The sequence below is a fragment of the Lygodium microphyllum genome, chromosome 27, assembly GCF_053477565.2.
Source record: "Lygodium microphyllum isolate KBCC chromosome 27, Lygodium_microphyllum_v1.1.10, whole genome shotgun sequence".
Lineage (NCBI taxonomy): Eukaryota > Viridiplantae > Streptophyta > Polypodiopsida > Schizaeales > Lygodiaceae > Lygodium > Lygodium microphyllum.
In genome coordinates this window covers 79239638-79266941 of record NC_141161.1, presented here as the reverse complement: position 1 = coordinate 79266941, position 27304 = coordinate 79239638, and the positions used below count along the sequence as shown (strand labels likewise).

General features: G+C 41.5%; 2 protein-coding genes across 3 annotated transcripts in view; one reads left to right on the top strand and one right to left on the bottom strand.

The window, feature by feature from the left end:
* Nucleotides 1-2884: 2884 nt before the first annotated feature.
* The window catches only part of LOC148012504 (U3 small nucleolar ribonucleoprotein), a 67922-nt gene continuing 43502 nt past the window's right edge, over nucleotides 2885-27304 (top strand). Inside the window, exon 1 of one of the 2 annotated variants that reach the window (XM_087668802.1) lies at nucleotides 2885-3643. In XM_087668802.1, coding sequence (XP_087524928.1) covers nucleotides 2954-3643 — 690 coding nt within the window. In that variant the 5' untranslated portion in view covers nucleotides 2885-2953. The remainder of the gene's footprint in view (nucleotides 3644-27304) is intronic. The other variant, XM_087668801.1, reaches the window with a different exon arrangement.
* On the bottom strand, nucleotides 14321-15933 carry LOC148012505 (uncharacterized). Its single transcript, XM_087668717.1, has one exon. It carries the CDS (start codon nucleotides 15848-15850, stop codon nucleotides 14321-14323), a length of 1530 nt encoding a protein of 509 aa, XP_087524843.1. The 5' UTR covers nucleotides 15851-15933.

The window sequence follows — 27304 nt, the reverse complement described above, 5'->3', positions numbered from 1 at the left end:
AATGTTGCTGTTTCTTTGATAGAGGCCAAGTATTGTCCACAGTATGAAGTAGCCTACCATGGCTTTGCCTTTGGGAGGCCAAGTACTAGGCATCCTACTCCACTATTCAAGATGCAATCTAACTTCATTGCATGTTAGTGGACATTGGAATTACATTGGATGGACATACTCTTACTCAAGTTGACAATCACAATGCTCTCACTTTTGCAAAGAACTCAATGTTTCATGACTATATTATGAAACACATTCATTTATTGTCCCACGAAGGAAAGTGTTGTGGATATGTTCATGACGGCCCTTATATGGCCTTCACATAAGTTGGTCTATTGTCCCACAAAGGATATTGTTGTAGATCTTTTCATGAAAGCCCTTCTATTGCCTTCTATGTTCTATCACATGCATCTCCTTGGTCTTTAGCCATTCCCATGATTTGAAAGGGGGTGTTAGAGCAATGTGGATGATTTGCTACCATCTCTTAGTTGTTGTGAGCTTCGTTTGATGGTGACAGAGGATCTCTAACATGCCTCTTGTGTGTGTATGCATTAGGATTTGTCATTCATTGTTGTTCTCAATTTGTTCACACTTATTAGGGTTGCATTTCATGTTTTAACCATGTGGTAACTTGGGTGGCATCTTTCCCCTGTAAGCAATTAGTTTTGGGTGTTTTCCAACTTAATAATGATTAGACCAACATTTTCATTTGGTAGTACATGTTGCCATGTTTTCAACCCCTTACTTGTATTAGGCAAATTCGTGTGTGCCTCTAACATATTCAATAGCCTTTCATCTCAATCACGTAATCACTCGCATATGTAGGGGCTAACTATTCACAACTTGTATTTGTGAATAATCAATCGCTCATGCATGTAGGGGCTAACTATTCACAACTTGTATTTGTGCTTAGATCAATGTGTTATTTCATTAGCTTTATTGCTTTTCATCTTCTCTCTCACTCTTTTCTCTTCTCTCCATGTTCCTTCACTTCTATTATTCATACATAGATATCTTTGATTGAGTTTGGACAAGGAGAAATCTAGTGGGGCTTTTAGTGTTTTCTTACCCTTTGTCATCTTTGAGTGCTCGGCATTGCTTTGCAATAGAGATCCCTCTACTTGAGTTGCTTGATATAAAACAATAATACTTGAACACTTACTTTTTTGGGAGGGACATTAAAATGGGTGCACACACACAACGCGCGTGCGCGCGCGCGCGCACACACACACACAGAGAGAGAGAGAGAGAGAGAGAGAGAGAGAGAGAGAGAGAGAGAGAGAGAGAGAGAGAGAGAGAGAGAGAGAGAGAGAGAGAGAGAGAGAGAGAGAGAGAGAGAGAGAGAGAGAGAGAGAGAGAGAGAGAGAGAGAGAGAGAGAGAGAGAGAGAGAGAGAGAGAGAGAGAGAGAGAGAGAGAGAGAGAGAGAGAGAGAGAGAGAGAGAGAGAGAGACCCAAGATGCCTTAAAAGGCACATCCTACAAATTCAAGACTTCAACCCTAATGGACTCAAACTTGAAAATTTGAATAACTCCTCCATTAATGATTCTACCCCCATAAAGGTGATAAAATGGTTATTGAAAAGTCTCCTCCCAACTAGATACCTCGTATCTTTTGATTTTTTTGTTTATTTTGTGGAGGTGCTATGATACGCCCAAAATTTTAAGAGAGATTTTGAATATGGAAGGTTCAAACCCAAGATGCTTTAAAGGCATATATATCCCACCAATCCAAGATTTGAACCCAGTGGACTCAAGCTTGAAAACTTGAAGTCAATTGTCCATGCATGGATTTCTTTTCCCATATAACAACATTGCACCTCAATGTGCTATACACATGGCAAACTAGAGTCCTCAAAAAACCTATCGATTTGATTGTTGGTGACACTTTGATAGTGTCCAACATTGACATATTAGAAGCAATTAGAAAATTAAGTCCATTGTGGTTGAAATAATAGGTCCCATTACTAGACACCTATGTGTCATAATAACAACCTACCTGATAACCATCTATGACCATGTGTAAGGTAAATGCGAAGTTACAACGGTAAAGAAACTCTAAAGCTTTACATCAACAAAAAGTTCTAGTGCTTGCCGATGTCGAGTGCTTGGGTTATGCATGAATTTGTTCAACTAGGATAGTCCATCATGAGCACTTGCTTGACATTACACATATAATTAAGCATCTCATTGTGTGTTGATACAGTGAGACATTAGATGGTCTCCAATATCCTTTATTAAGACCAAAAGCTTGCTTCCACAAGGGTAGCAATAGGTTTGATGTCCTCGAGTTGTAAAAAGTGATGAAGGTTTGCAAAATGACAAAAGTTTGGCATAAATTAGCTTTTAAAACTATAGGTATATTAAGTAGAATTTCATTGTATAAGAAAAAATTGAACTTGCCTCTATCTTTTGAAATATGCAGAAAAAAATAAAGCTATGCATATCGGATTTATATTTATTCACCATGATGACTTTGGAATATTTAGGGGATAGGGTTCATCCAATTTGCAAATACATTGATTGAAATTTGACATGAATTAGCTATTAAAGCTACAATGATACTGGATAGAGTGTTGTTGTGGAAGTAGTCGAATGATAACTATTAGGCTTGATGACTTTGGATTATTTAGGTGTTTAGTTTCCTCAAATTTGCAAATATTTATTGAAATTTAACGTAAACTAGCTTTCAACTATAATTTTACTAATTTTGAATGCTGCTGTGCAAGCAATTGATTGATAGCTATTAACGTCGATGACTTTGGATTATTTAGGGGAGTATTATCTGCAGGCAAGCACTTAGGTGATATCTTTGAAGCCTAATGTTTTTGGATTATTTAGGGGATTAGTTTCCTCAAATTCGCAAATATTTAGATTGAAAGTAAAAAGTCTCGTGGGGTTCCTGACTTGTCAGGTATGGTGTTTTATAGAAGGGTGCCGACTTAGAGAGAGGGGGAGAGAGACAATGGCAGGGAAGGTGGAAGAGGGGGTGGTTGCCCTGTTGTTGGTGAAGGACTCAGAGCCCGAAGCGTGGCTCGCCCCGCCTCCGGAGCTTGTACGCAGCGTCAAGGTGGCTTCCGAGGTCCTGTTCGAACAGTCCTCTGCATACGCCACCAAGTTCCCCCTCAAGTCCCTCTTCACAAACCAGTTCGACGCTGAGCAGATTTGGCAGCAGATTGACTTGCAGTCTGCACCCCTTCTCGCCTCCATCAAGAGACGGCTTCGGACCGTAGAGAAGTGCGAGGCCTTGTTGGGAGAGCACGAAGCTTCGGACCCTTCCAATGATCAAGTTGATACCAGGAAATCCACCAAGCTTCATGCTAATGACGGTGATCGGGAGAAGATTGAAGGAGGAAGTTCAGAAAGGGAGGATGAATTCGATTATGATGAGCATCATGGTAGTGGTGATGGTGATGATAGCGATAGTGGCGACAGTGATGACAATGACAACGATGAGGAGGAGGAGGAGGACACCGGTGGCGATGGGGAGGAATTGGGAGAGAGGCAGCAAGTTGAGGACAAGTTCTTCAAGTTACGAGACATGGAAAAGTTTCTGGATGAAGCTGAGGCTCCAAATGGCACTGGATTAGGAGGCTTGGAAGGGGATGACCTCTCTGAAGATGATGAGGATGTGGATGAGGACGATGACATGCAAGTAAGCTATCTAGCACATGCGATTATAATTGAGCAATGATTATTTTTTTAAATATCAAGTTAGCAGAGGAAAATTGGGTCCTACAACATATGTTTCATTCATCAAGTATTTAGAAAAACTATGTTCTGGCCTTGGTTATTGAAAATACTATACGTTTTGGTAAAGAAAAACGTGTTTGAGGTTTTTACTATCAATTGCTTTGATAACATTATGAAAAAGAACAAGTTTCAGCTCAACATGTCACCAAAGTGATATGTACATCATATTCACAAGAACTAGTAAAGACAACAATGTTGAATCTTGAATTTGTGCAAACCTTACACGTCAAATGTTGCATATACTCTTGGAAGTCCAAACACGTGACAAGTAAAACAAAGAAGTTTAACTTAAGTAGATACAATGTTATTTAAGGTTTATGTAGATTGTAGCTTATTCGTTGTGTTTTCCTTTTGTTTGATTTGCAAAGCAAAGTGTGGCTGATTCTATCACTTGACGTGGAAGTACATGGGCTCAATAGCATGATTGGAGCAAAAAGTCTACATCACGTATTTACCATCTTTACTGTGAAGAAACAGGCTATGGTGTGTTAACTATGAAAATTTGGGCCTATCAAAGCTTGACCTAGTTTTCTATTGGCCCTCGTACATCCCCACATTGCAAAAACAAATTCCAAAGATGATGATATGCAAAAGATTAAGGAAAATTGGCTCAAAAAGTACCATAAAAGAGAATTATGGGAGGTCGCTTTCCCATCCCTAGTTCTAACGTTTACCATCACTCTCTTCGCCGCCTTGCTGTCATCTTTGCCATCGCCATGAGCCTCCTTGCATTCAGGCATCGCCTGCTCTTTGCTCCTAGTCTCATCATTGCCCTCGTCTCACCTGGTGGAGTGACGTGTCTTGCCAAAGATGTGACAAGTTGACTTCTTTTCCTTGTCCTTCTTTGATTTGTCCTCCTCCTCCTCCTCCTTCTGGTCCTTCCCCTTCTTCTGAGAGGATTGACCTACCAATGCCTCGGATTTTGAAGCATTGGTCCCTTTCAATTGCGCCTCTTGGTCCAATACCATAGGAACCAAGTCCTACCACCGAAGAGTCTCAGACTGCCTTGAGGCAATCAAGGTGAAATAAATCCCATTGAAACGTGGCAGTAATTGTGAAAGAAGAGTTATTGCCATGTCTACAAAAGTGATCACTTGCCTTGCATTTTGTACCTGCATTTGAAGCTGCCTCAGCTTGTTAATATGCTTCCGCATGGATGACGACTTGTTGACGCTCATGGTCCTCATCAGTACTTCCAGAGAAACTCATTTCATGATGGTCATGCGATTATACATTTGATCAAGGTCAAGCCATATCTTGTGGGCCACCATCGAATACTCTATATGAGAGATTACAACTGTAGTGCATGAGAGAAATAAAATCGAGCAAATGCGAGCATTGAGTTTGTCCCAATGTGCCTGAGCCTTTGCCAACTCCACCTTATCACTTGAAGAGAGTTTGGACTCGTCTTGCGAAGAAGGATGATGAAAAGCCTCTATAACAAGGTCCGCCAAATCATAGGACTCCAAAATGGCAAGCATCATAACCTGCTAGTTGCGGTAGTTCTCACCATCGAGCTTTTGATTTGATGGAAGAACCAGTAACACGGGCACCTTTTGGTCCATGATCACCTGAAACTTTGCCTTGGCCTCAGAATACATCTTTACCTACAATGCTTGCACAAAACACAAAAAGCAACCCCCTTTGATTGTGTGAAAGTAACCTGCTAGGGCTCTTCATTGCTTGTCTCACTCCTTCACCCGTCGGAGGTGATGAAAAGGTAAAATTTGCACTTGAAGGTGATGAGTACGAGCGGAAGCAAAGAGAGAGCATGCACATTAATCAAGGTGCTGAATAGTGCTGAACAGTGAGAGAGTGTGAGAGTGAGTCGACGAATAGATGCGTACTAGTGTGGTACACACAAAGAATAAAAGAATGTATTTATACTTAGGGTACGATACACTTACACCCACTAGGGCGAGTTTATATGTGTGAAGTAATATATACACGGGAGAGCGTAAAGGGCCTTTACACCCAACAACCTTCCACTTAAAGGTCCTAAGCGAACCTTTAACCAACTCCCACAAGTCTGATGTAACGCTCATGCTGCGCCTTTGCAAGATTTTTAGTGAGAACATCCGCAGGGTTATCTTGTGATTTGATCTTAGTCAGGACGACTAGACCATCATCCAGAACCTGTCTGATAAAATGATACCGAACATCAATATGTTTGATACTTGCATGAAACATGGCATTCTTAGCTAGGGATACAACGCTCTGGCTATCACATCCAAGTACAGGTGTTTTGGTGGGCAGTCCAAAATCCTTGACCAAATGACCAAGCCAAACTGCTTCTTTTGAAGCTTCAATGGCTGAAATATATTCAGCCTCAGTGGTAGAGTGTGCTACTATCTTTTGCAATCTAGAGCACCAAGAAATCGCCCCACCAGTTGAGGTAAAGATGTACCCACTAGTAGACTTGCGAGTATCCAAGTCACCTGCCATGTTTGCATCACAATACCCCTGTAGATCTAATGTACCCTTGCCATAGCAAATACATTTTCTTTGTGTGCCCTTAAGGTACCGTAAGATACATTTCACTGCTTTCCAATGTGCTTTGCCAGGATTTGACATAAACCTGTTTACAACTCCCATTGCATAAGCAATGTCAGGTCTAGTGGCAACCATAGCATACATGAGTGAACCACAAGTGAAGCATAAGGAACACCCTTCATAGAGTTGCTGCCTTATCATCTTTTGGGCAATTTGCCTTGCTAAGCTTAAGATAAGGTGGAAAAGGTACACCAAGAGGCTTAGCATCAGCCATAGAAAAACGATCAAGTACTTTGTTGATGTACTTTTCTTGTGAGAGAAATAAGAGCTATTGCTCACTATCTCGTGTCACACATATGCCCAAAATATGTTCAGTTGCACCCAAACCCTTCATGGAAAAGGTTGAATTCAGCTGTCTTTTCAATGCATTAATCTGGCTTTTATGCTTACGAGCAATAAGCATATCATCCACATAAAGCACAAATATAATAAGGCTTCCATCATCAGCCTTCTTAATATATAAGTAGTGATATACACTACTCCTTTTAAATCCATGTATGATGTGAGAGCATGAAGGCATCAAACTTTTTATACCATTGTCTAGGAGCGTGTTTCAAACCATACAAGCTTCTCTTAAGCTTACATACCAAGTGTTCCTTTCCTTGTATAACAAAGCCTTCGGGTTGTTTCATGTACAGCTCTTTTTCCAGATCGCCATGCAGGAATGCAGTTTTAACATCCATTTGATTAAGTTCAAGATCCATAGATGCTACAATGGCAAATAATACTTGAAGAGTGGTCATTTTGACAATATGAGAAAACTCTTCCTGAAAATCAATGCCCTCCTTTTGTGTATAGCCCTTAGCCACAAGTCTGGCTTTGTATTTGGGTTTGCCATCCACACATTTGATTTTATAGACCCATTTGTTAGGAATGGCTTCCCTATCCTTGGGCAATGTAACCAAATCCCACGTATCATTCTGATACAGTGACTTCGTTTCTTCCTGCATAGCTAGCTCGCACTTTTTCTTTAATTCACATGATAAGGCCTCTTTATAGGCAAGAGGCTCACCTTCATCTCTGAGCAAAAAGCAGTCCAAAGAAGGATAAAAAATTTGTATAGGTCTTCTGACACGTGTAGACTTTCTTCCCCAATGATTTGTGTTATCAGGTAATGGATCCACATCCAAGGGAATGTCAATGACCTCATTGCTTGGCTGCTGAACTGCATGTTCAGGTTATTGTAATACAATTTCAGGCTGTTGTAATTCATTTTCAGCATGCTGATTTTGGTACTTAAGCTGATGTTAGCATCCCCTTGATGCCCATTTTCATGTGGCTCAATAATGATACGCTAATTGTCATAATCAGCATCAAAAGGAGCTGAATTTTCAGTGGTTGATGGGTGCTCAAGTAACTGATCATGCTGAGATTTAGCTTTCTTTTTGCCTGATTCATTGGATGTGACATTTTTGAGCAGCTTTGACTCATTAAATACCACATCCTAGTTGTGTAGCACCTTTTTCATGCTTGGAACCCAAACTCTATAGCCCATTTCACCTTCATCTCCATAACCCATGAATATGCCTCTATGAGATTTCATGTCAGGTTTGGTTCTACTATCAACAGGTACATGTACATAGCATTTGCAGCCAAAGACCCTTAAGTGGTCATATGAAGCAGGTTTGCCAGATCAAACCTCTTCAGGGATGCCACTTTCAAGTGCATGATGTGGAGATTGGTTGCAAATATGCAGTGCGGTTTTAAGTGCCTCTCCTAAACGATTGCAAGAGATTAGTTGTGGATAGTATGCACCGAATCTTCTCACATAACGTGCGATTCACTCGCTCAGCCACACCATTAGATGATGGATTCTAAGGAGCTGTAAGCCCCCGTTTAATCCCATTGACCTCACAAAACTTATTGAATTCTTTAGATACATACTCTCCCTCGTTATCTGTTCTTATGCATTTTAATTTAAAACCCTTTTGAGTACTAACCAATGAAAAAAACTTTTAAAAAGCGTCCAATGCTTCATTTGTTTGCTTAAGCAAGTAAATAGCTTTCTAGAATGGTCATCAATAAAAGACACAAAATAACGGAAACCACTATGAGTCTTTATTGCCATGGTGCATACATCAGAATGGACTAAATCCAAGATATATGCCTTCCTAGAGGCTCCATGAGAGTATGGACTCTTTACATGTTTACCAAGAACACAGTCATCACAAAAGTCAAGCTTCGAGTTTTTCACACCAACTCTTCCAAGTGAAGAAAGTGCTTGCAAACCCTTTTGGCTCATGTGTCCAATACACTTGTGCCATAACTCCATATGTGACTGCACTTCAGTAACTGCAACAAACTTTCCAGGAAGTGCCTTGTAGTAGAGATAATATAGAGTCTCCTTTTTACCACCTCTAGTGACTAGCATACACCCTTTCTGTATTTTCCACATTCCACTACTAAAAGTAGTGAAGTAACCTTTGCTGTCTAGCCGCCGGACAAAAAGCAAGCTCTTCTTGATGCCAGGTACATACCTAACACCATGAAGGATCAATTCCTGACCATTTTCAAGAGCCAGGTGTATGGTGCCAATTCCTTCAATATCACATGCATGATTGTTGCCAAGGTAGACTTTTCCAAGATTATCTTCTGCATAAGAAGAAAAACACTCCAAAGATAGAGTTACATGAAATGAAGCACCGCTATCGACAATCCATGATTGTGACAAACCATCATGAGCCGACAACAAAGTATCTATCACATCCGTTTTAGTGATATATATGTCCTCCACTGTCATAGCATGTGGATCTGAAAATGCAACCAGCAAATCAACATCTTTATCCTCTTCTATTTCCTCAAAAACAACACTAGATACCACATTTGCTTTTTCTGTCTCTTTAGGGGTAGAGTTGCCATCCTTGTCATTCTCTTTGCCTTTTGCATTAGCTTGCTTCTTGCGTTCTTGTTCCTTTTTAAAGTATTTGCAATCGGGCTTTTTATGCCCTTTGTGATCACATTGATAACAAGTTACATCTTGCTGTTTTTTCTTGCTTTTGCTGTGATTTTTGTTTTTATTTGCAGCATTAGATCTTTTTTCAGTTCTTCCTCTTACATTGTAGGTTGATCCACTGTTTTTCCCACTTGCCTTGTGTCTAATCTCTTCATTGAGAATAGAACCACGCAATCATCAAATGTCAAGTTGGGTTTACTGCTCAATGACACAACCAATGGTTTCCATGAATCGGGCAAGGTCATGAGCAAGAAGATAGCCCTTAATTTAGGATCTAAAGCTGGCAAACCTGCATCCTGTAACTAAAAATACCAGTGAAGGCATTCAAATGCTCTGAGGTAGGCTTAGACTCATCAAGCTTCAAGTTGACCAACTTCCGCATGAGATGTACCTGATTGACAAGAGTTGTTTTCTCATAAGTAGCCTTGAGTTTCTCCCAAACTACATAGGTAGTATCAAGCCCCTTTATATCAACCAAGATATCATCTGTGACAGCCATTTTAATGTAAGTAATGGTCTTTTTATTCATTTTAGCCCAATCCTCATCTGACAAAGCAATAGACTTATGTTCTACTAAAGCATCATCACAATCCTTTAGAAAGAGTATACCTTGCATATGATATTTCCAAAGATCAAAACCATTGCCATCAAATTTACGAATCTCAAAGAGATTCTTTGTGTCAGATGTAGATGCACTGCTAGCCATCTTTAACAATACACAACTGCAATAAAGGGCTGAATGCTTTCAGCCAATAGTAAGGCTGTTGAATTGTAACAACAAGTCACACTCTTGTACTTCCAAGGTGTCCAAGAAGCAGATGTTTAGCTGCAATTTCAGTCTCAAGTACTGATTACAGCATATACATGAATCAAATATAATACATTTGCATTAAATACAGTTCCCACTTCAGTAATATATCACCATAATACCCAAATGCAATGACCCAAATGCTGTATTTACCACTGTTTCATTGCATAGTGAGTATTCAGCAATACATATACCAAGAGAAGCTGCCCTTGTTTCAACATTTGAAGCATCCAAAGCCCAAAAAACTCCCACTCAGCAGTGAATCTACTGCAAATTTCACTGTCCAGTCTCAAATCAACTCAAAATACATCACCAATGTGAAAAGCCCCAAAATTTTTGCAGTTAATCTTCCCCAATTGCATCAATACATCTTCGTGAGCATCAAGTACAGGCAAATGTTGCAGAAATTTCACGAATTCTGCAAAAGCCCCAAATTTTGGGGTCCAAGAGTGCACAAATTTCATAGATTTGTGTTCTGTGCTTACATGCACAAACACTCGAAAGAGTAGGAAATAAGAAAGACTGAAAAATTTCTGATTTATAAAAAAAAAGGGGGGGCCGTTGACTTGCCCATCCAACCCCGTTAGTTTGCCGTGTGACTTGAGACCCTACCGGCACCCAACACCCGTCGCGAGCAATTAGTTGCGATTGTCGCGCTGACTTGCAAGCGCTGACTTGGAGCCCCACAACGGCCGTTGCCCGCTGCGAGCAGTCCGCTGCCTCGCGTTGACCTGGAGCCCACTTGTCTCGTCGACCTGGTCCTAGTCACGTGTAGGTCGCGTGTGCCTATTGCCTTGATGATTTGTCACCCGTAGCTTGGCTTGTCGTGTCGCCTGCTACGCTCGCTTGTCACAAAGCTGTGGCTTGCTACCGCTTCTTGTTAGCTACGATTATTGCCTGCTCTTCAATAGCCCGTATGATCCGTCGGTCCCAATGATGACGACTGCACTGTCTGCAGCGACTGCCGGCTTGTACCGTCATGCTCTGATACGAGTTTGATGAGTACGAGCGGAAGCAGAGAGAGAGCACGTACATTAATCGAGGTGTTGAACAATGAGAGTGAGTCGATGGATAGGTCTGTACGAGTGTGGTACACACAAAGAATAAAAAAATGTGTTTATACTTAGGATATGGTACACTTACACCCGCTAGGGTGAGTTCACATGTGTGGAGTAATATATACACGGGAGAGTGTAAAGGGCCTTTACACTCAATAGAAGGCCCAAAACACAGCCTTCTTTCTTCTCAAACAGCAAAAATCAGCAGCAGCTTTAGCATACGTGCTTCTTTCTGGTATGCCCTTGCTTGCCTCAACCTTGTTTTGATGAGCAGCCCTATTGCTCACCTTGAAAGCTGAAAATGCAGCCTTGTGTGGTGTTGAAATCTCTCCTCTTTAGGTAGGTCCACCCTTGGTCGGTCTTTCAATGCTTTGATACCATATTAGAGTGAAGCAGTGTGGAAGCATATGACCAAGACAAAAAGTGAAGAGAGAGAGAGAGAGAGAGAGAAGAGAGGGAGAGAAAGAGATGGTGGAACGCAAAAAACTTGCAGTGAAGAATGATGTATAAGGATGTAGATATGTACATGAGTGCAGAGTGTATAACTGCATATGTCTCTACCTCGAAGATCTCTCTCTCTCTCTATGAACCCCAAGGGTAGTCTTTACGATCAATAGCCTGGAAACTTGAGATCTGAACTAATAGTGTGTGTGGAGGTTGGGCTAAATAAATAGCCAACGAAAAATGCTATAAATAACGCAAGTTGGTTGCATTAAATGCAATTGATTGCCCAACAATCGTCTGACCTGCACTTGGACCGACTATACCCGTTGTGCCATGTGGCACTTGTGTCGCCTGCCACCTTCTGACGTCACTTGTATGGACCATTTGCCATGTGGCCTAACTAGTGCGAATGCAGAAAACTACTCACAACTAGAACTGCCTGTCCAAGGAATGCCAATCTCTTAAAATCCATCCATTCCTTCCTCTCCCCTCCCCCCCCTTTTTTTTGTGCGCCGGCCTCACTCGTCAATGGCTGATGCATCAACATCACGATTGCCTGTCAATGTTCGACTCTCTCTCTATTTCTCCGTCAATCTCTACCCTCGACAAATTCTAAGTCTTTCTCTACCCACGATGAGATTCTGGGTGCTTCTCTCTCCTCGACATCACATAATATCGATAATAAAATTTTGTCCTAAAATTAAACACAATGCCAAGCTTAAAATTAGTAGTAACATTTATGCAAATATAAAATTACAATAACATTTAATGTCACATCAGCATTAACATTAAGGATAATAGTAACATTAAATATTAATTTGATAAAAATTACGATCAATCAACCTTTTGATGCTTATTCGGGCTACATAGATCAAGCTTCCAATGATGGTTTGCTATAGCACTAGAGTGGCAAAACTCAAGATTTCAATCCTTAGAACCATTGAAGAACCTTGTGCACAAGCATCTCTCCAATACAAAACCTGAGCATGAGTACGAGACTCGAGCCGCATAATTGTCAGTCAAGTGTGCACATCGTTTAGATGCTATGTCAAAGTGCTATAATTGTGAGTGAAATTCAAGGAGAAAACCTTGTATCAACTCGAATATGGTGGATGCATTCCTAGCCTTCCGTGAACTTATAACTTCATATGCAACAAGTGCGAGATTGGGTTGGGGTTTCAGTCTGTATACAAGATTCCATAGGTTCTAAGAGTCAAGTACATGCCTCATCAAATTCAATCAAGTGGTGTAATTAGACTTATTGAAATGAGTCTTGTCAGAGAAGACATGCTTGGCCGATGAGGAAGATGAACCATGAGGTATCATATAAGAAGTATACAAAGGGTGAGGGTAGGAGAGAAGGGGGATAAGTAGGCAGAAATAGATAGTGTCCATATGGTGCCGATGGTGAAGGCATTGAAACATGAATGTTTCCATTAGGTGTTGATGGAGGGATGCACCTTCATTAAAATACAAAAGCTGTGAAGTTGATGCATAAACGTAGGAATTATAAGAAATAGTTCTGAATGTCAACCAATACCGTATAGGGCAGGGAAAAGAAAGATCATTGTAGTCCTATAGTTGCATAAAGGCAAAAGGTCTATGGTCTTGAAATTGCATATTCGCATGAAATGATACATCTCATGCATCTTGCAGTTACTTCCATCTTTTAAGGAAAGTTCTTACAAACTTTGGAGGGGAATATTTGCATCTCTAAGGGAAGGATCATTTTTAATCGTAAGTCAATTAGATCAATTAGGTAAATTGCATGTAATTGTGTAACTCACATGAGATTCATAAAGGCATAAATAGTTAGCGTACGACGAACACCTCAATGTGCTGGGTTAGGTTAAGTTATGTTAAAATTCTGCTTAGTATCGCACTTAGGATGCCGATTCATCATTTCCGATCTTAAAGGTCCTACCCACAATTTACGAATTGTTAGGATTATCTAAACGCCCGTGTAATAATGATCTAGAGTTCTCACCCGAAGGATCGGACGACCACTTCCGCAAGGAATTTAGGGACCCTAGGGCCAAAACCATAGAAACATGAAACGGGGAACGGGAACGGGGACGGAGAGGGGAACGCCAAACCTAGGGAACGGGGACGTGGGAACGGGAACGGCATTTAAAAAATCAAAAATCATGAAAAAAAATTAATATTTCACTGATAATCCATGTGGACTCTGGGAGTCTGGAGTGTTAAAACTTAAAACCAAGGTATATAATCCACAAGGATAAATCATTTTAAGTTTTAAGTTTTAACTTTAAGATATCATGCATTATTCTAAAACTACTCATTAGAAATTGAATTGCAACTTACAAGGCTCAAGAGGTAAGCTATTCAATTATAAATAATAAAATCCATAATACATATGCCAAAAATCATAAATGATAAAACAATGAACAATGAACTAAACTTAAAAGTCTAAGCTAAAAGAACATGCCTATGGTACCATTGCCAAAAAACTTAAAAGATTACAAATATGAAATTGAAGTCTAATCTTTGAAAGAACATGCTCATTGCCCCAAAAAAGACTGCAAATATAAAGTCTAATCTCTAGACTAAAGCAAAATGCGGCATGCCGCATGCCAAAATAGCCCAAAGGGCAATTGCAAGACTGCAAGACTCAAGTACAAGTATAATATCGACATGGCACAACTGTCAACAACCCAAGTGTCACAGTGTCATCAATGATCATAATATCATATATAATGTAAATGTGTCATGTATCACGAGACTCGTGATAAGTAAGCTAAATCAAAGATCATGATGGGGCTCTGAGGCTGCTCTAGCCACTCCTGAAGTGCCAGCCTCATCATCATGTGTACCATGAATTGCTGCATCTCCCTCAACATCAGCATGTGTCTCCTCTTCTTGCTGCATCTCCCACTCTGTGAATGGATCAGGCTTTGTTGTCATACTATTACATAACATTCTCAAATTAGCACTAACGAATACTAGATCGTTTGCCCTCTCCACACCAAGACGGTTCCTCTTCTTTGAAGCAATGTGAGCGTAGGTACTCCACAATTGCTCCAAACAAGAGGAGCTAACTGACTGACTCAAAATACGGATGGCTAGTTGCTGCAACTCAGGACCATCCGAACCATAGTCCTCCCACCACAAAGCTGCCCCAATCTTACAGTGATCCTCCTGTGCATCCCCACAACCAAAAGAACCCCGAAAGGTCCTATAACATGAAAGCTGATCTTTGATCTTTCGTCTAGTGCCATGATTAGGCACTAGACGAGACAATATAAGTCTCCATGCATCCATAACCTCACTGTCATTCTCTTGACCCTTGCCCTGGAACTCAGGATCCACAACAAATGCAGCTGCATGCATGGGTGAGCTATAGGAGTTCCACCTCGTCACAACTAAATGGTGTATTTCCTCATACGCCTCATCATTTGGTGCGAACTCCTGCAACTTTTCATTCAACCTGTCCATAGCCTCATATACCTTGCCAATGCAAGGTTGCATAGCATCCATAACCCTCAATAAATGTACAATGGGTGATACCATAGCATCTATCAGCTTTACATCATCCCAAAAAGTGGAGTTATTTGCTTTCTCCAAGCATAAGATACCTGTAGGAGTATCTGCCAATGTTGATGAGGTAAACTCATCACTAAGAAATAACTGCCTCAAGGCACCACTGCATTCTCTTAACCTGCCTAGCATCAAGAAGTTAAAGGCAAATCTGGTATCAGAGTATTTTAAAAGTGTCTTCTTCAACCGCAAAGAAAAGTGATGGCGAAGAAATTGGTGATTCAAAACAAAGCTAACCATTTGAGCTCCTTGCTCTATGACAGGTGCAATCCATGACAGGTTACCAATATCCTTTAGTAGGTTGTTCAAGCAATGAGCCATACAATATGAAACTGTGATATGTGGATAATATCCCTGAATAATAGCACCTGCTGCCCTATTTGCAGGCTCTCCATCTGCAACAAATCCCACAACATGCTCTGGGCCAATAAGCTCAACACCTGTAACCCACTCTGCTGCAAGTACATCTGCTGACTTTCCTGTCCCCGATGCATCATGTGAAGATATAAAATACATTTTCTCACGAGAATAAGCAACCATACCATGAATGGATCGCTTGCGTGTATCACTCCAACCATCAGCAATCAAGGAAACTCCATTTTTAGCCCACATGCTCTTTCTAGTCACTGCTGCTTGCTCAACAAGGCGCTTTTCCTTGTCGAGCAAAGTGGTGCGTAAGGTCTCTGATGATGGAGGTACATACGAAGGGCCATACTCACCAATCTTCTTGCACATCAATTTAAAATACTCTGACCTGGCTGCACGAAACTGAATGTGGTCATGATAAAAAAAGCGTGCCACTGATGTATCCACCTCTTCCTTCTTCTTGGGATTTCAACTAGCATCAAGTGTGCTTTGTCTACGTGCAACATGTGGCGTTGTTGATGCCATGGCCGATGCAATGCCTGTAGTAGGTATGGAGGTAGCACTTCCTGATACTGACCCTGCTCTAGATACATCTGATGGGGATGGTGTCACAAAAGTTGCAGGGTCAACTGCAACACGTTGTGGTCTAGATGTAAGATAAGCTTGTTGACCTGCTACACGGTCACGAAGCTCCCTTTGCTTCTCCAAGGTCACATTTGGACAAAACTGCACCTCTGAATTTGGCTCATGTAGAAGATGAGCTCGGACCTGATTATGCATAAATATTAAAATTTAAAATGGAACAAGTGGCAATTGGTAGTCCATATTCTAATATTTAAGTAACTTTGAAAAATTAAAATCAATAAAAATTTGAAATACAAATGCTCGGCTCAATGGATTACCTTGTTTGCTCCACTAGTTCGCTTGTATGGGCAAAGCTTGCAAGTCCATGGTCGAGATCCTCCACCACTCAAAGGGCGGTCAGCATTTACTTCTTCCCACCATGACCAATCATCAGACCTTCTTCCTCGACCACCAACCCGACGAGCGGGGCGGGAAGATGAAGCCATTTATGATTTCAGGCTGAAAATTGAAGGCCTTAGGTTCAAGAGTCGAGAGAAGGAAAATTTGAAGGCTGAAATTTGATTATTGAAGGCTCGAGAGAAGGGAGAAGGCTCAAGAGTCAAGACTCACTCAAGAGTCGAGAGAGAAGGGAAAGGGAGAGAAGGGAGAAGAAGAAGAAGGTTCATGGAAGAAGGAAGAAGAGAAGGGAGAAGTGAAGAGAAGGTAGAAGGAAGAAGAGAAGGAAGAGAAGAAAGAATAAGAAGAGAAAGAAAAAGAAGGAAGAGAAGGAAGAGATTGGAGGTGGGAGGAGAAAGAAGAGAAAGAAGAAGAAGGAAGAGAGGGAAGAGAAGGAAGAAGGTGGCTGGGCCTAGGGGCAGGAGAACTGGGCCAGGCTGAGGCGGGAGCAGGCGGGACGCAGGCAGGAGCAGACGGAATGCAGGCGGAACGAAACAGAACAGCGCGAAGACGAATACAGGGCGCGGGCGAAAACTAGGCGCAGGCACTTGCCACGTGGCGTTCCCTGTCACGTTTCAGACAGGGAACGTTCCCTGTCTGAAACGGGACAGGGAACGTTCCATTTTTTGGAAACGCGGTCCGAGTCGGAAACATGCCGGGGACGGTGATTCTGCGTGCTGGGGGGCCGTTCCGGCCGTTTCTTGTCACTATGGCCAAAACGTTGATCGGCCTAGTAGGGTTAGGGTTTTGGATTGGGCCAATAGGGCTCCCAAACCCTATATCTTGATCAAAGGCATTCTTGATCAAGAAATACCGTATGATGAGAGATATAATCCCACAAGTTAGGTACTGGTACCTATCTCGTGCAACATGCCTGCAAGGACCTATGCCCTTGCAACTGAATCACAAGCTAGTACTGCTACATCTTAGACCAAGGTTTGGCGAGTTCTAATTACAAGTCTAATTTTCTAGAAATTGAGTAGTCATCTTGCTACAACACTCTCCCTTGGGACTGATTTGTCAAGCTAGGGTAGTTATGAATTGCCAAGAAAGCAATTGACCAACCTAGTTAGGGCGACGGGTTGTCCAGGATTTATTGACGATAACATAAGGAAACCCAAGGTAGTAACAATTTGGGGTCTACAGGGTATAAACCCTAACCCAAGGAAAAAGGGATAAACAAGCGACTCAGCTTGCTAAACCTTTGGGATTTTGCCAAGTCGCGAATGATCTAGGATCGAATACTGGAAGTATTCGGGGAGAAGGAATCACACCTTAGTAGTTGGCCGTACGAACGACCACTGGAATGCTCGTGATTGTACACTTCGGTGCACTGTTTGTACTTCTTTGCTCAAGGAACTAATTTAGGAAAAACAACTAATGCTTCAAGTTAAAAGCCTGGAGAGAGAGGCAATATCAGTTACCTCCGACTGTTTGCCTGAGCCTATCCAAGGGGGTTGTTAGCCGCGCTGGGTACATGGACTGAACCTGCCGCGAGAGGTCTCTCTGTGGGTGCTACTTGGAGCAGGAGGACGCTTGGGTGCCCGGGGAGACTCTGGCAGTAAATTCCTTGCTTCCGGATCCTGCACAAGAGGCCGACGTGACTCGAGATGGGATCTTGAGGCCCATATACTAGTCAACGGGCGGAACTTGGAATAGCGATTCCTAAGGATTGGTGGGATAGCCTTCGGGCTGGATATTTGATGTATTCCAAAGACTATGATAAATAAAGATTAAATGTTGAAAAAAGGAACTTGCTTGACATTGTTTTTCTGTGTCAGTGCTTAAGTTATGTGAAGAAACCAGTGTTTAATTGGTTAATTAAGGAAGCTATTTTTGCTTGTTAAACTAAATGTTGTGGTAATTAGATAACTAAGCAACCCGAGGAAAGTGCGGTGGATGTGACTCTGGGTCCGTCTTACCGAAGGGTGGTCTTGGTTGGTTGAGAACTTTTCTCGAAGGAATTAATAGCGAAGTAGCGATGACCTAGAATCAAGAGAGTTAGAGTCTCGATTTATGCTGTTTTAGGGGAACGGAATGGGACTATGCCTTACGGGCCGAGGGGTCGAGCTTCACACCTCTCTCGTTTCCCATTCTCCTTGAACCAAGTGCAGTATAAATCTGCTTCGACCCTGATATTTCTGCGCAAAGTGGTTCTCGTCTGGGGCTTGACACTAGCTACTTTCTAGAAACTTGACTACTAGAAAAACCCTGATTCAGGTCGGTCCTAAGTGGGAACGGCCAGATGCTTCCGCTTCTTAGCAGACTCGGGAAGACCCTGATCGCAAACCCCGTGACATTCTTTTGTGAGTGCTGGGCGGCACTTTCTAGACTCTCTTCCTGATGGGCTGCTAAGACGTGTCCTACAAGTGGATAGGGGACACATTACAGTATTGAGGCAGTGGAGCGCCTGAGTTTTGTCCAATGTTGATGAGGGCACAACAAAGTGACCACTAGGTCCACTAGGTAAAGCCATGAAGGCAAACTGTGGTACCAATTGATTGACACTTGGGTAAGCAGGTGTAGGAACCCCATGTTGGGTGTAACCCAAAGGTGTGTAGGATGGGGACTGAGCCTCCCCCGAAGGTGCATGAGCATCATCGAGAGCTGAGAATGAAGAAGTCCTAAAGGGTATGTTTAACCAGCCTTCCTTCCATGGATGGGTGGTAAATCCCTAATTACAACAGAAAACAATTAATGCAAATCTGAAAATACAAATTTACCTACTGATCTTGGACAATGCACACTCAATTGGCCCCAAAATTGGTGCCCCTTTCGGTATTTCTTTAGCTTTATTGAAGAAGAAGTTAATTTACAAGGAGATTCTCCCGATCCCCTTCGCAATCCAAACCCCCCTTGTTGTCCAAAGTGACTAGCAAGTCTTCAATCTATTTTGCCCCTTGATTCGGGCACTTAATTGGCCTTCACCCACTTCATAGATGATGAAAATGCCCCAAATTCAATGGTTGGCTAGTTCTCCACCTGAATTCAGCTGAAATTCACCTTCAGCCTTGTTGAATCCAAGTCTTGGAGCTTCCGATTTCTGGCACGTTTCTTGAGGCTGCTGCTAAACCCTAATTCTTGCTGTAAATTAGGGTTTTTATTGTTGCAAACATTGTAGAGCGTGCCATATTCATGATGGTCCAATTCCTATGCTGTATGACTCTTTGTGAGGGTGAGTTGGTAGAGATGAGCTAGCATGAAATACCATGCTCCTATAGAAACTCGGAAAACTTGTGGGAGTTGAACTTGCCTCGCCTCCACTATCACTCCCCATGCATTCTACATGACGACCAATTTGGTTATATACTAGCAGTTTCCAAGCAGAAAAATATGTGAAGGCATTAGACTTATGCTTTAGAAAGTACACCCATATGTAACAAGAATGGTCATCCACAATTTAAAAGAAGTACAACGCGTTGTTCAAGGCAGCAGTGGATGCCTGACCACAAATATCAAGGTGAATCAATTTGAGAGGTGTCTTAGCTCTATGTATTGACTATTGAGGAAATGGGGTATGGTGCTGTTTTCGGAGTTGATAAGCTTTACAAACATCTCACGATAGCTTTAGGCGAGGAAGACCATTATCCATATGTTGACGCGACAACTCATAGAGAGAGTTGATGCTGTAAGTGAAAATGCCAAAGATGTGTAGTGCTTGTAGGCTCCTGTGTAGCGACTAAAGCTGGAAGTGGTGGAACTCAGAGCCCTCGGTTGTCAACTTGGAAAGAAGCTATGTTATGTGGTATAGACCACTAGGCTATGCCTCACTCCGAGCAATCACTAAACCAATTTGAGAGTCAAGAATCTCGACTGTGGTTGCTGTGAAAAAGACTTCTTGACCCAACCGGCAAAGTTGTTGAACAGATAACAAGTTCACCCCAAGCTAGGGACATAGTTGTTGAATAGATAACAAGCTCACCCCAAGCTAGGGACATAGTATACATCATCCAACGTAGCTTGATTTGGGCCATTGTCAGTGGGAAATTGACCTTGAATTGTGATTAAGGAGTTGTTTTCAACTTGGACGTGCTCGGTTGTAGGGCCTTGGGAAATAAAAATGTCCACAATGGGGGTTATATGATCAATAGCTTCATTGTCCACAATCCAAGGATTAGTTGAAGTACTTGGCTATAACGAGTGGGCCTTTGCAGTCACCTTATCAGGAGCCAACTCGTAGATGTGGACAAGACTCCCATCCTCAAATGTTTCTATGGAGATGATATGGACCTCTGTAGACCAGTTAGACAAGCCCTTTGGCATTGAAAACTTTGTCGACTGTGATGCTTGATAGGTGGCAATGTGGGTTTGGCCTTGCCACTACATGCGTTGAGTGTTGCCACCACCCTATCTCCCTTGGTGGGGGCCGATTGAGGGGTAGGGGTCTGATTCTTAGCTTTTGGTGCTATGCCTCTTGTCTTTGATCGACACTTGTCAAAATGGCCAACTTTTTGATAATGTTGACACTACCAATTTTTCTTCGGTACATTTTGTCACTGAGTTTGAGAGATGATTGGAGTTTCCTTGGGTCTCATTAGATTGGTTTTGATTTGGATTGGGATTTTGAGTTTGTTTACCCTTGCCTTATTGCCCCTTCTGAGAAAAAGCAATGATAGCCCCCCACTGCATGAGCAATGTTTGGACCAGCAGCAACCATAGCATACATAAGAGAGCCACAGGCTGATGCATAAGGGACTGCCTTCATAGCATTTGCTTCCACGTCATCTTTTGGGCTGTTGGCTCTACTAAGCTTAAGATAAGGAGGTAAGGGTACCCCAAAAGGCTTAGCTTCAGCCATGTTAAATCTGTCTAGTACCTTTTCAATGTACTCTTCTTGAGATAAAAACAACAATTTCTGCATTCTATCTCTGCGAATCCTCATGCCCAAAATATGCTACTGCTGAAATCGCATGACTTGGCCTCTTTATATGTAAGAGGCTCACCCTCATGTATAAGCATCACATAGTGTAAAGAGGGGTCATACCTATGTGGCTGCCTTCTTAAGTGTGTAGACCTGCGCACCCAATGAACAACATTTTCAGGAATTGGGTCTACATCTGGAGGTATGTTATTTTCAACATTTATTGGCTGTTGTAAGTCATTTTCTACATGCTGTTCATGTTGTACAACACCTTCATTTTCATTACCAGCACCTGCATTTTCATAATCAGCAAGTCTATCTTGCTGTCCATGACCTCCTTGTTCTTCTATTTGCTGTCCATCATCATCTGGCTAAAAAATAACTGGCTGATCATCAATTTCAGCCTGTGGTATAGCTCCGCGAGGCTCATCTGAAGTAATAGGTGGCTGCAAATTCTAAAATTTGACCCGTTTCATATCTTCATTAGAGACTATACCTTTCAACAAATTTGCCTCATTAAACACAACATTATGGTTGCGAATAATTATCTTGGACTGAGGTAACCGCACTTTGTAGCCAAATTCACCCTCATCACTATAGCCCATGAAAATTCCTTTGGTTGATTTTGGGTCAAGTTTGTTCCTCAGCTCATCTCGAACATGCACAAAAGCATCACAATGAAATATGCGTAAATGGTCGTATGAGGCCGATTTGCCAGACTAAACCTCTTCAGGGATGCCATTATTTAAGGACTTGTTTGGAGAGTGGTTGCAAATGTGATTTGCGGTTTTGAGTGCCTCTCCCGAAAATTCGTGAGGGAGATTAGTAGTGGACAACATGCACTGCACTCTTTGACATAAAGTCCTATTATATCTTTCAGCCACCCCATTTGAAGAAGAGCTATAAGGAGTTGTAAGCTCCCTCTTAATTCCATGCAAGTTACAAAAGGACTTGAATTTAGTAGATGTGAACTCACCCCCATTATCAGTTCTCAAGCATTTCAGCTTTCTACCTATCTGAGTGGTCACAAATGCATGAAAAGTTTGAAAAACAGCAAACACTTCACTTTTCTTTTTCAATAGGTATACCCAAATCTTTTTGGAACAATCATCAATAAAGGAGACAAAAATATGCAGCACCACCCAACGATTTCACGAGTATACTACATACATTAGAATGCACTAAGTCCAAGACATTGGACTTGCGAGAGGCACCAGAGTAAAATGAAAATTTTATTTGCTTTCCAAACTAACACTCATTACAAAAGTCAAGTTTAGAGCCTTTTCCATCGATCCTCTTCAGAGAGGTAAGGACATCAAGTCCTTTTTGGCTCATATGGCCTAATCTCTTATGCCATAACTCCAAGTGACTGCCAATTTCAGCAACGCAAGAAACTTGCCATTCAAAGCTTTACGGTGCAAACAATACAAAGTGCCCTTCTTGGTTCCTTTTGGAATCAGCACGGAACCGTTTTTCACTTTCCATAAATCACCACCAAACAATGTAGTGTCACCATCCAAACAATGTAGTGTCACCATGTAAGTCAAGCTGACCAACAGATAGTAAACTCTTTTTAATGCCAGGCACATATCTGACATCTTTAAACACAAGCTCTTGCCCATTGTCTAAAGACAAGTATGCAGTGCCAATCCCATCAATGCTGCAAGCATAGTTATTTCCAAGATACACCTTTCCATAATTGCCTGCATTGAACATAGCAAAACACTCCAAGCAAGGAGTTACATGGAAAGAGGCACCAGAGTCTACAATCCAAGTCTGAGTGACACCATCATCAACTGAAAAAAGTGCACCAATCACATCAACCTTGGTAATTTACATATCTTGCATGTGACATACAAGGGCATCATAATCAACTGCACATATACATCAGCCTCTGTATCCGAAAGCTCCTCTATGACCACACTGGAGGCCACATTGCCCTTTTCCTTGCCTTTGGTTGCCTCAGATGTATCTATCTTATCCTCCTCCTTTTTGTCTCGTGCATTCTTCTTTCTCTCTTGTTCCTTCTTGTAATACTTGCAATTAGGTTTCTTGTGGCCCTTTCGACCACAGTGATAGCAAGTAATGTCACTCTTTTCCTTTTCTTTGCTTTTGCTTCTATTTCTCTGTTCTACATTCGCATTTTTCTTTTCAGCCCTGCCTCTTACATTATAAGCTGAGTTGCTGCCTTCTCCACTAGACATACATCTAATTTCTTTATTCAAGATTGAACCCCCCACCCCATCATATGAGAGATTGGGGTTATTGCTGAGAGAAACCACCAAGGTCTCCCAAGAATCAGGCAGTGTCATGATAAAAAAGATCACTCTCAACTTATCATAAAAATCCAAATTTGCATCCTTGAGCTGATTTAAAATACCTGTAAATGCACTCAAGTGCTAAGCTGCAGACTTTGACTCATCCAATCCCATATTCACCAACTTGTGCATTAAATGCACCTGATTAATAGGTGTGGCGATCTCATAGGTAGTTTTCAGCTTCTCCCATATTGCATAACCTGTATCTAAACCCTTAATGTTTGTCAAGATATCATCAGTGATACCCATCTTAATATAAGCCATAGCTTTTTTGTTTACTTTGGCCCAATCTATATCAAACATTTTTACGTGTTTATCTTCCTGCAAAGCATTTTCACAATCCTTTAGGAACAATATGCCATGCATACGGTCTTTCCAAAGGTCAAAGCCATGACCATCAAACTCTTGATGTCTGAACTGGAAGAAGTTGCAAGCATTTTATCACGAACACAAGAGTAAATGCCCCTGATTGTAGAAGCACAAGCTGAACCAGCAAACACATTGCCGTTCTTCCTCAAACAGTAATAAATCTTTGTTATTTGTACATGAACTAGCCACCACACGGGCAAAAATGCAAAAATTTACCAAATTCTGCACAAAGCCCCAAAATTTCAGGTCCAAAAGTGCATAAATGTCAGCCAATCTGATCCAACTGAGCAAAATTTTACCAATATATGGAAAACCCTAATTTTTTGGGATTCAATGTCAAGAAAATTTACTCAAAAGAGCGAAATTCTGATAACTTTGGCAAAATCTCCAATTTAATTTAGGTCACCACACGCAATGTTTGCAATTTCTGACTTGAATATTGATGTCAAGCATGGACGAAATCAAAACTAAGAAAAGCCCCAAATTTTTGGGCCAGATTTGCACAGATCCGTGACCCGTATTTCCACACGTGAACCCCTGTTAAAGGAAAGGAATTCAAAAGAGATTTGAAAGAAAATAAACTTTTTAATTTAAAAAAACGACGGAATGACCCCGGGGGGGGGGGGGGGGGTCCGTTGACCTGTCAGGCGGGTTGCGTGACGCCGCCTGCCTGTTACATGGCGCCCGGCTGCGAGCGCACTTGACATAATAGCGGAGGCATTTCTAGCCTTTCATGAGCGAACAACCTTGTATGGAGCAAGTGTGGGATCAGGCTGGGTTTCCAACCCTTGCATGAGATCCCATAGGTTCTAGGAGTCAAGGACATGGCTCATCAAGTTTGACCAAGTAGTGAAGTTCAACAAATTGAAACGATTCTTATAAGTAAAGGCACGTTTGGTCGATGAGGACGAAGAACCATGAGGTGTTGGGTAAGTGGAATAGGAAGGGGATGGTGGAGAGGGATAAGTGGGAGGGAGAGGTGGGTAGGCAAAAATAGGCCGATAGTGTCAAATGGGTGCCGATTGATGCGGAGGCATTGGAATATGAATGTTTCCATAAAGTTGCGGTGAAGGTGGAGGCAGTGGGACATGTAAGTCTGGTTCAGTAGACGGATGCCATGGAGGCGAATTGTGGTACCAACTGATCCACACTTGGTGGTGGTTGGGTGGCATTTTCATGCCGTGAAAAATCCAAAAGTGTGGGGATGAAAGGATGAGCCTCTATCATGGGGACACCACCTACTGAGGCAAAGACAAGGTCGTAGGTGAAGGACCCCCCCTCCCTCGGTGTGATGTGAGAAGACGTGTGGTGTACTTAATGGAGGCTGAAAGGAAAGGTGCAATGGAACTAATGGGTGGGAGATTAAATGGATTAGTCATGTGAGCTGTTGTGGGAAAAGTGTTAGGTTCCTTTTGTCCATTAAATGCAAATGAAGAAATAGATGAGTCAACAAAATCAGATTGACCATGAGATGTAAAAGCTGAAGGAAAAGATGGAGCACACCATAGATTCTTATAATTTTTGTTTACCTTTCTTAAGTGCAGTTTGAAATGCCTATTCTCTTCAGAGCTAATGTACCAATACTTGGTATAGATAGTTCCTTCATCATGTGTATCTCTAATATCTTGTGGAAAAGAGGGAGTAAAATCAAAAGATTGAGAATTATCATGCATACCTAACATGGGAGTGAATGAAGGTTTAGCAGAAAATGACTTATGCTCCATGCTATTTTTCACATAAGGGTGTTATCTTAGTATTTGTATTATCCCTTGGTCTCTACCTTAGTCTTGAGTAGTCCATTTAGTCTCTTAATTTAAATGGACTTATAAGATCATGTGACTTGTAGTTGTGAGTAGTTCTGATAGGCGTGGCTTGAAAGGGTCTTATTATTCTCCTTGTTACTGATTTTAGTGTAGTAGATGATGGGATTTTAATAATGAAATCTATCTTGATAGTTTCACTATATTTCTGCTTCATTTTTGTGCTCTATTATAGAAGCATTCTTTGTTCTTTGTCTTTAAAATGTTTTCATAATCTGCGGTTGAGTTGAATACATGAGAATAAGGTTGTATTCAGCTTGTGAAATCTCGTATGGCTTGTGAACTCCATGGTGGTTCGAAGTCTCTATGGCTATGTCAGATGGAGAAGTAAGTTGTGAAGCCCACTTTATCACGTCTCTCGATGTGCTAGGCTTGGGAGCATCATGATGATGTGGTGAATTTGTGTTCCTAGTGATCTTGCCCTCTCGTTTTTCTTGCTTCTTGTGAAGGGCTTTCAAATCAAAAGCCGAGGTTTCATGGAAGAGAACCTTGCTTTGATACCATGTGAAAAAATATCCTAATGCAAAAACATGAACTAAGGTGTACAAGAAAACATAAACTTAGAAGAACACAGTTAGGGTTAAGGTAACACAAAGACAGTGAACACAGACAATTTGAATGAATGATTGAATACTGAATATATAATGCTCATGTAGCAAATAAACTGTGCAGGAATGAAAACTGTACCTCAAACTCTTGTGTCTTGAGGACTGATGCAAAGCTGTTGAGGGGGAGAGTGTGTCGTACTCTTGATGGATCTCGAAATGCAGCAAAGGCAGCTGGTTGGATTTGATGCAGACGGGTAGTGAGGAGAGAGAAAGACAAAAAACGTAGGTACATGAGGAGAGAGAAATTGGGCGATAGTTGGAGATTGAAGGCGATAGTGCAGGAAGTGTAGGCGACAATAGAAGGAGAGAAAAACCCAACAAACACAAGTATCTATGTCATGAGGACATGTATTTTTGAAGCCTCACTTAGCATGTGGATTAATTTTTAATCACATGGTTAAGTAAATGTTGCACATGTGAGGTGTAATTGGGATTAGAGTAAATTTACGAGTTCGAGACTCCAAAAAATCATGGGATTTCAAAGCAAAAATTGCTATAAGTTATGCTATACAAGTACTTGGTGGTATGTGGTGCCAATTGTTGGCCTAGGTCATTCATTTGGCCATAAGTGTCAGTTGTTGGTGACACTAGAGAAGTGGTGTTTAATGATACCTAACCCCAATCTGATGGTCAAAGATGGTGGAGAGACACTCCGGAATGGATGTTGTCTAGCCAATTTAATTATTGGCCAGTTAGATTATTTTTCTGGGTATCAAAATAATTATTAGATTAATTTTTAGTATTTAAAGATTGAAAATGAATATTTAATTATGGATAATGTTGGAAAAACCATTCGGGAAGGCTGCAACTTGTCAAAAATGTCCATG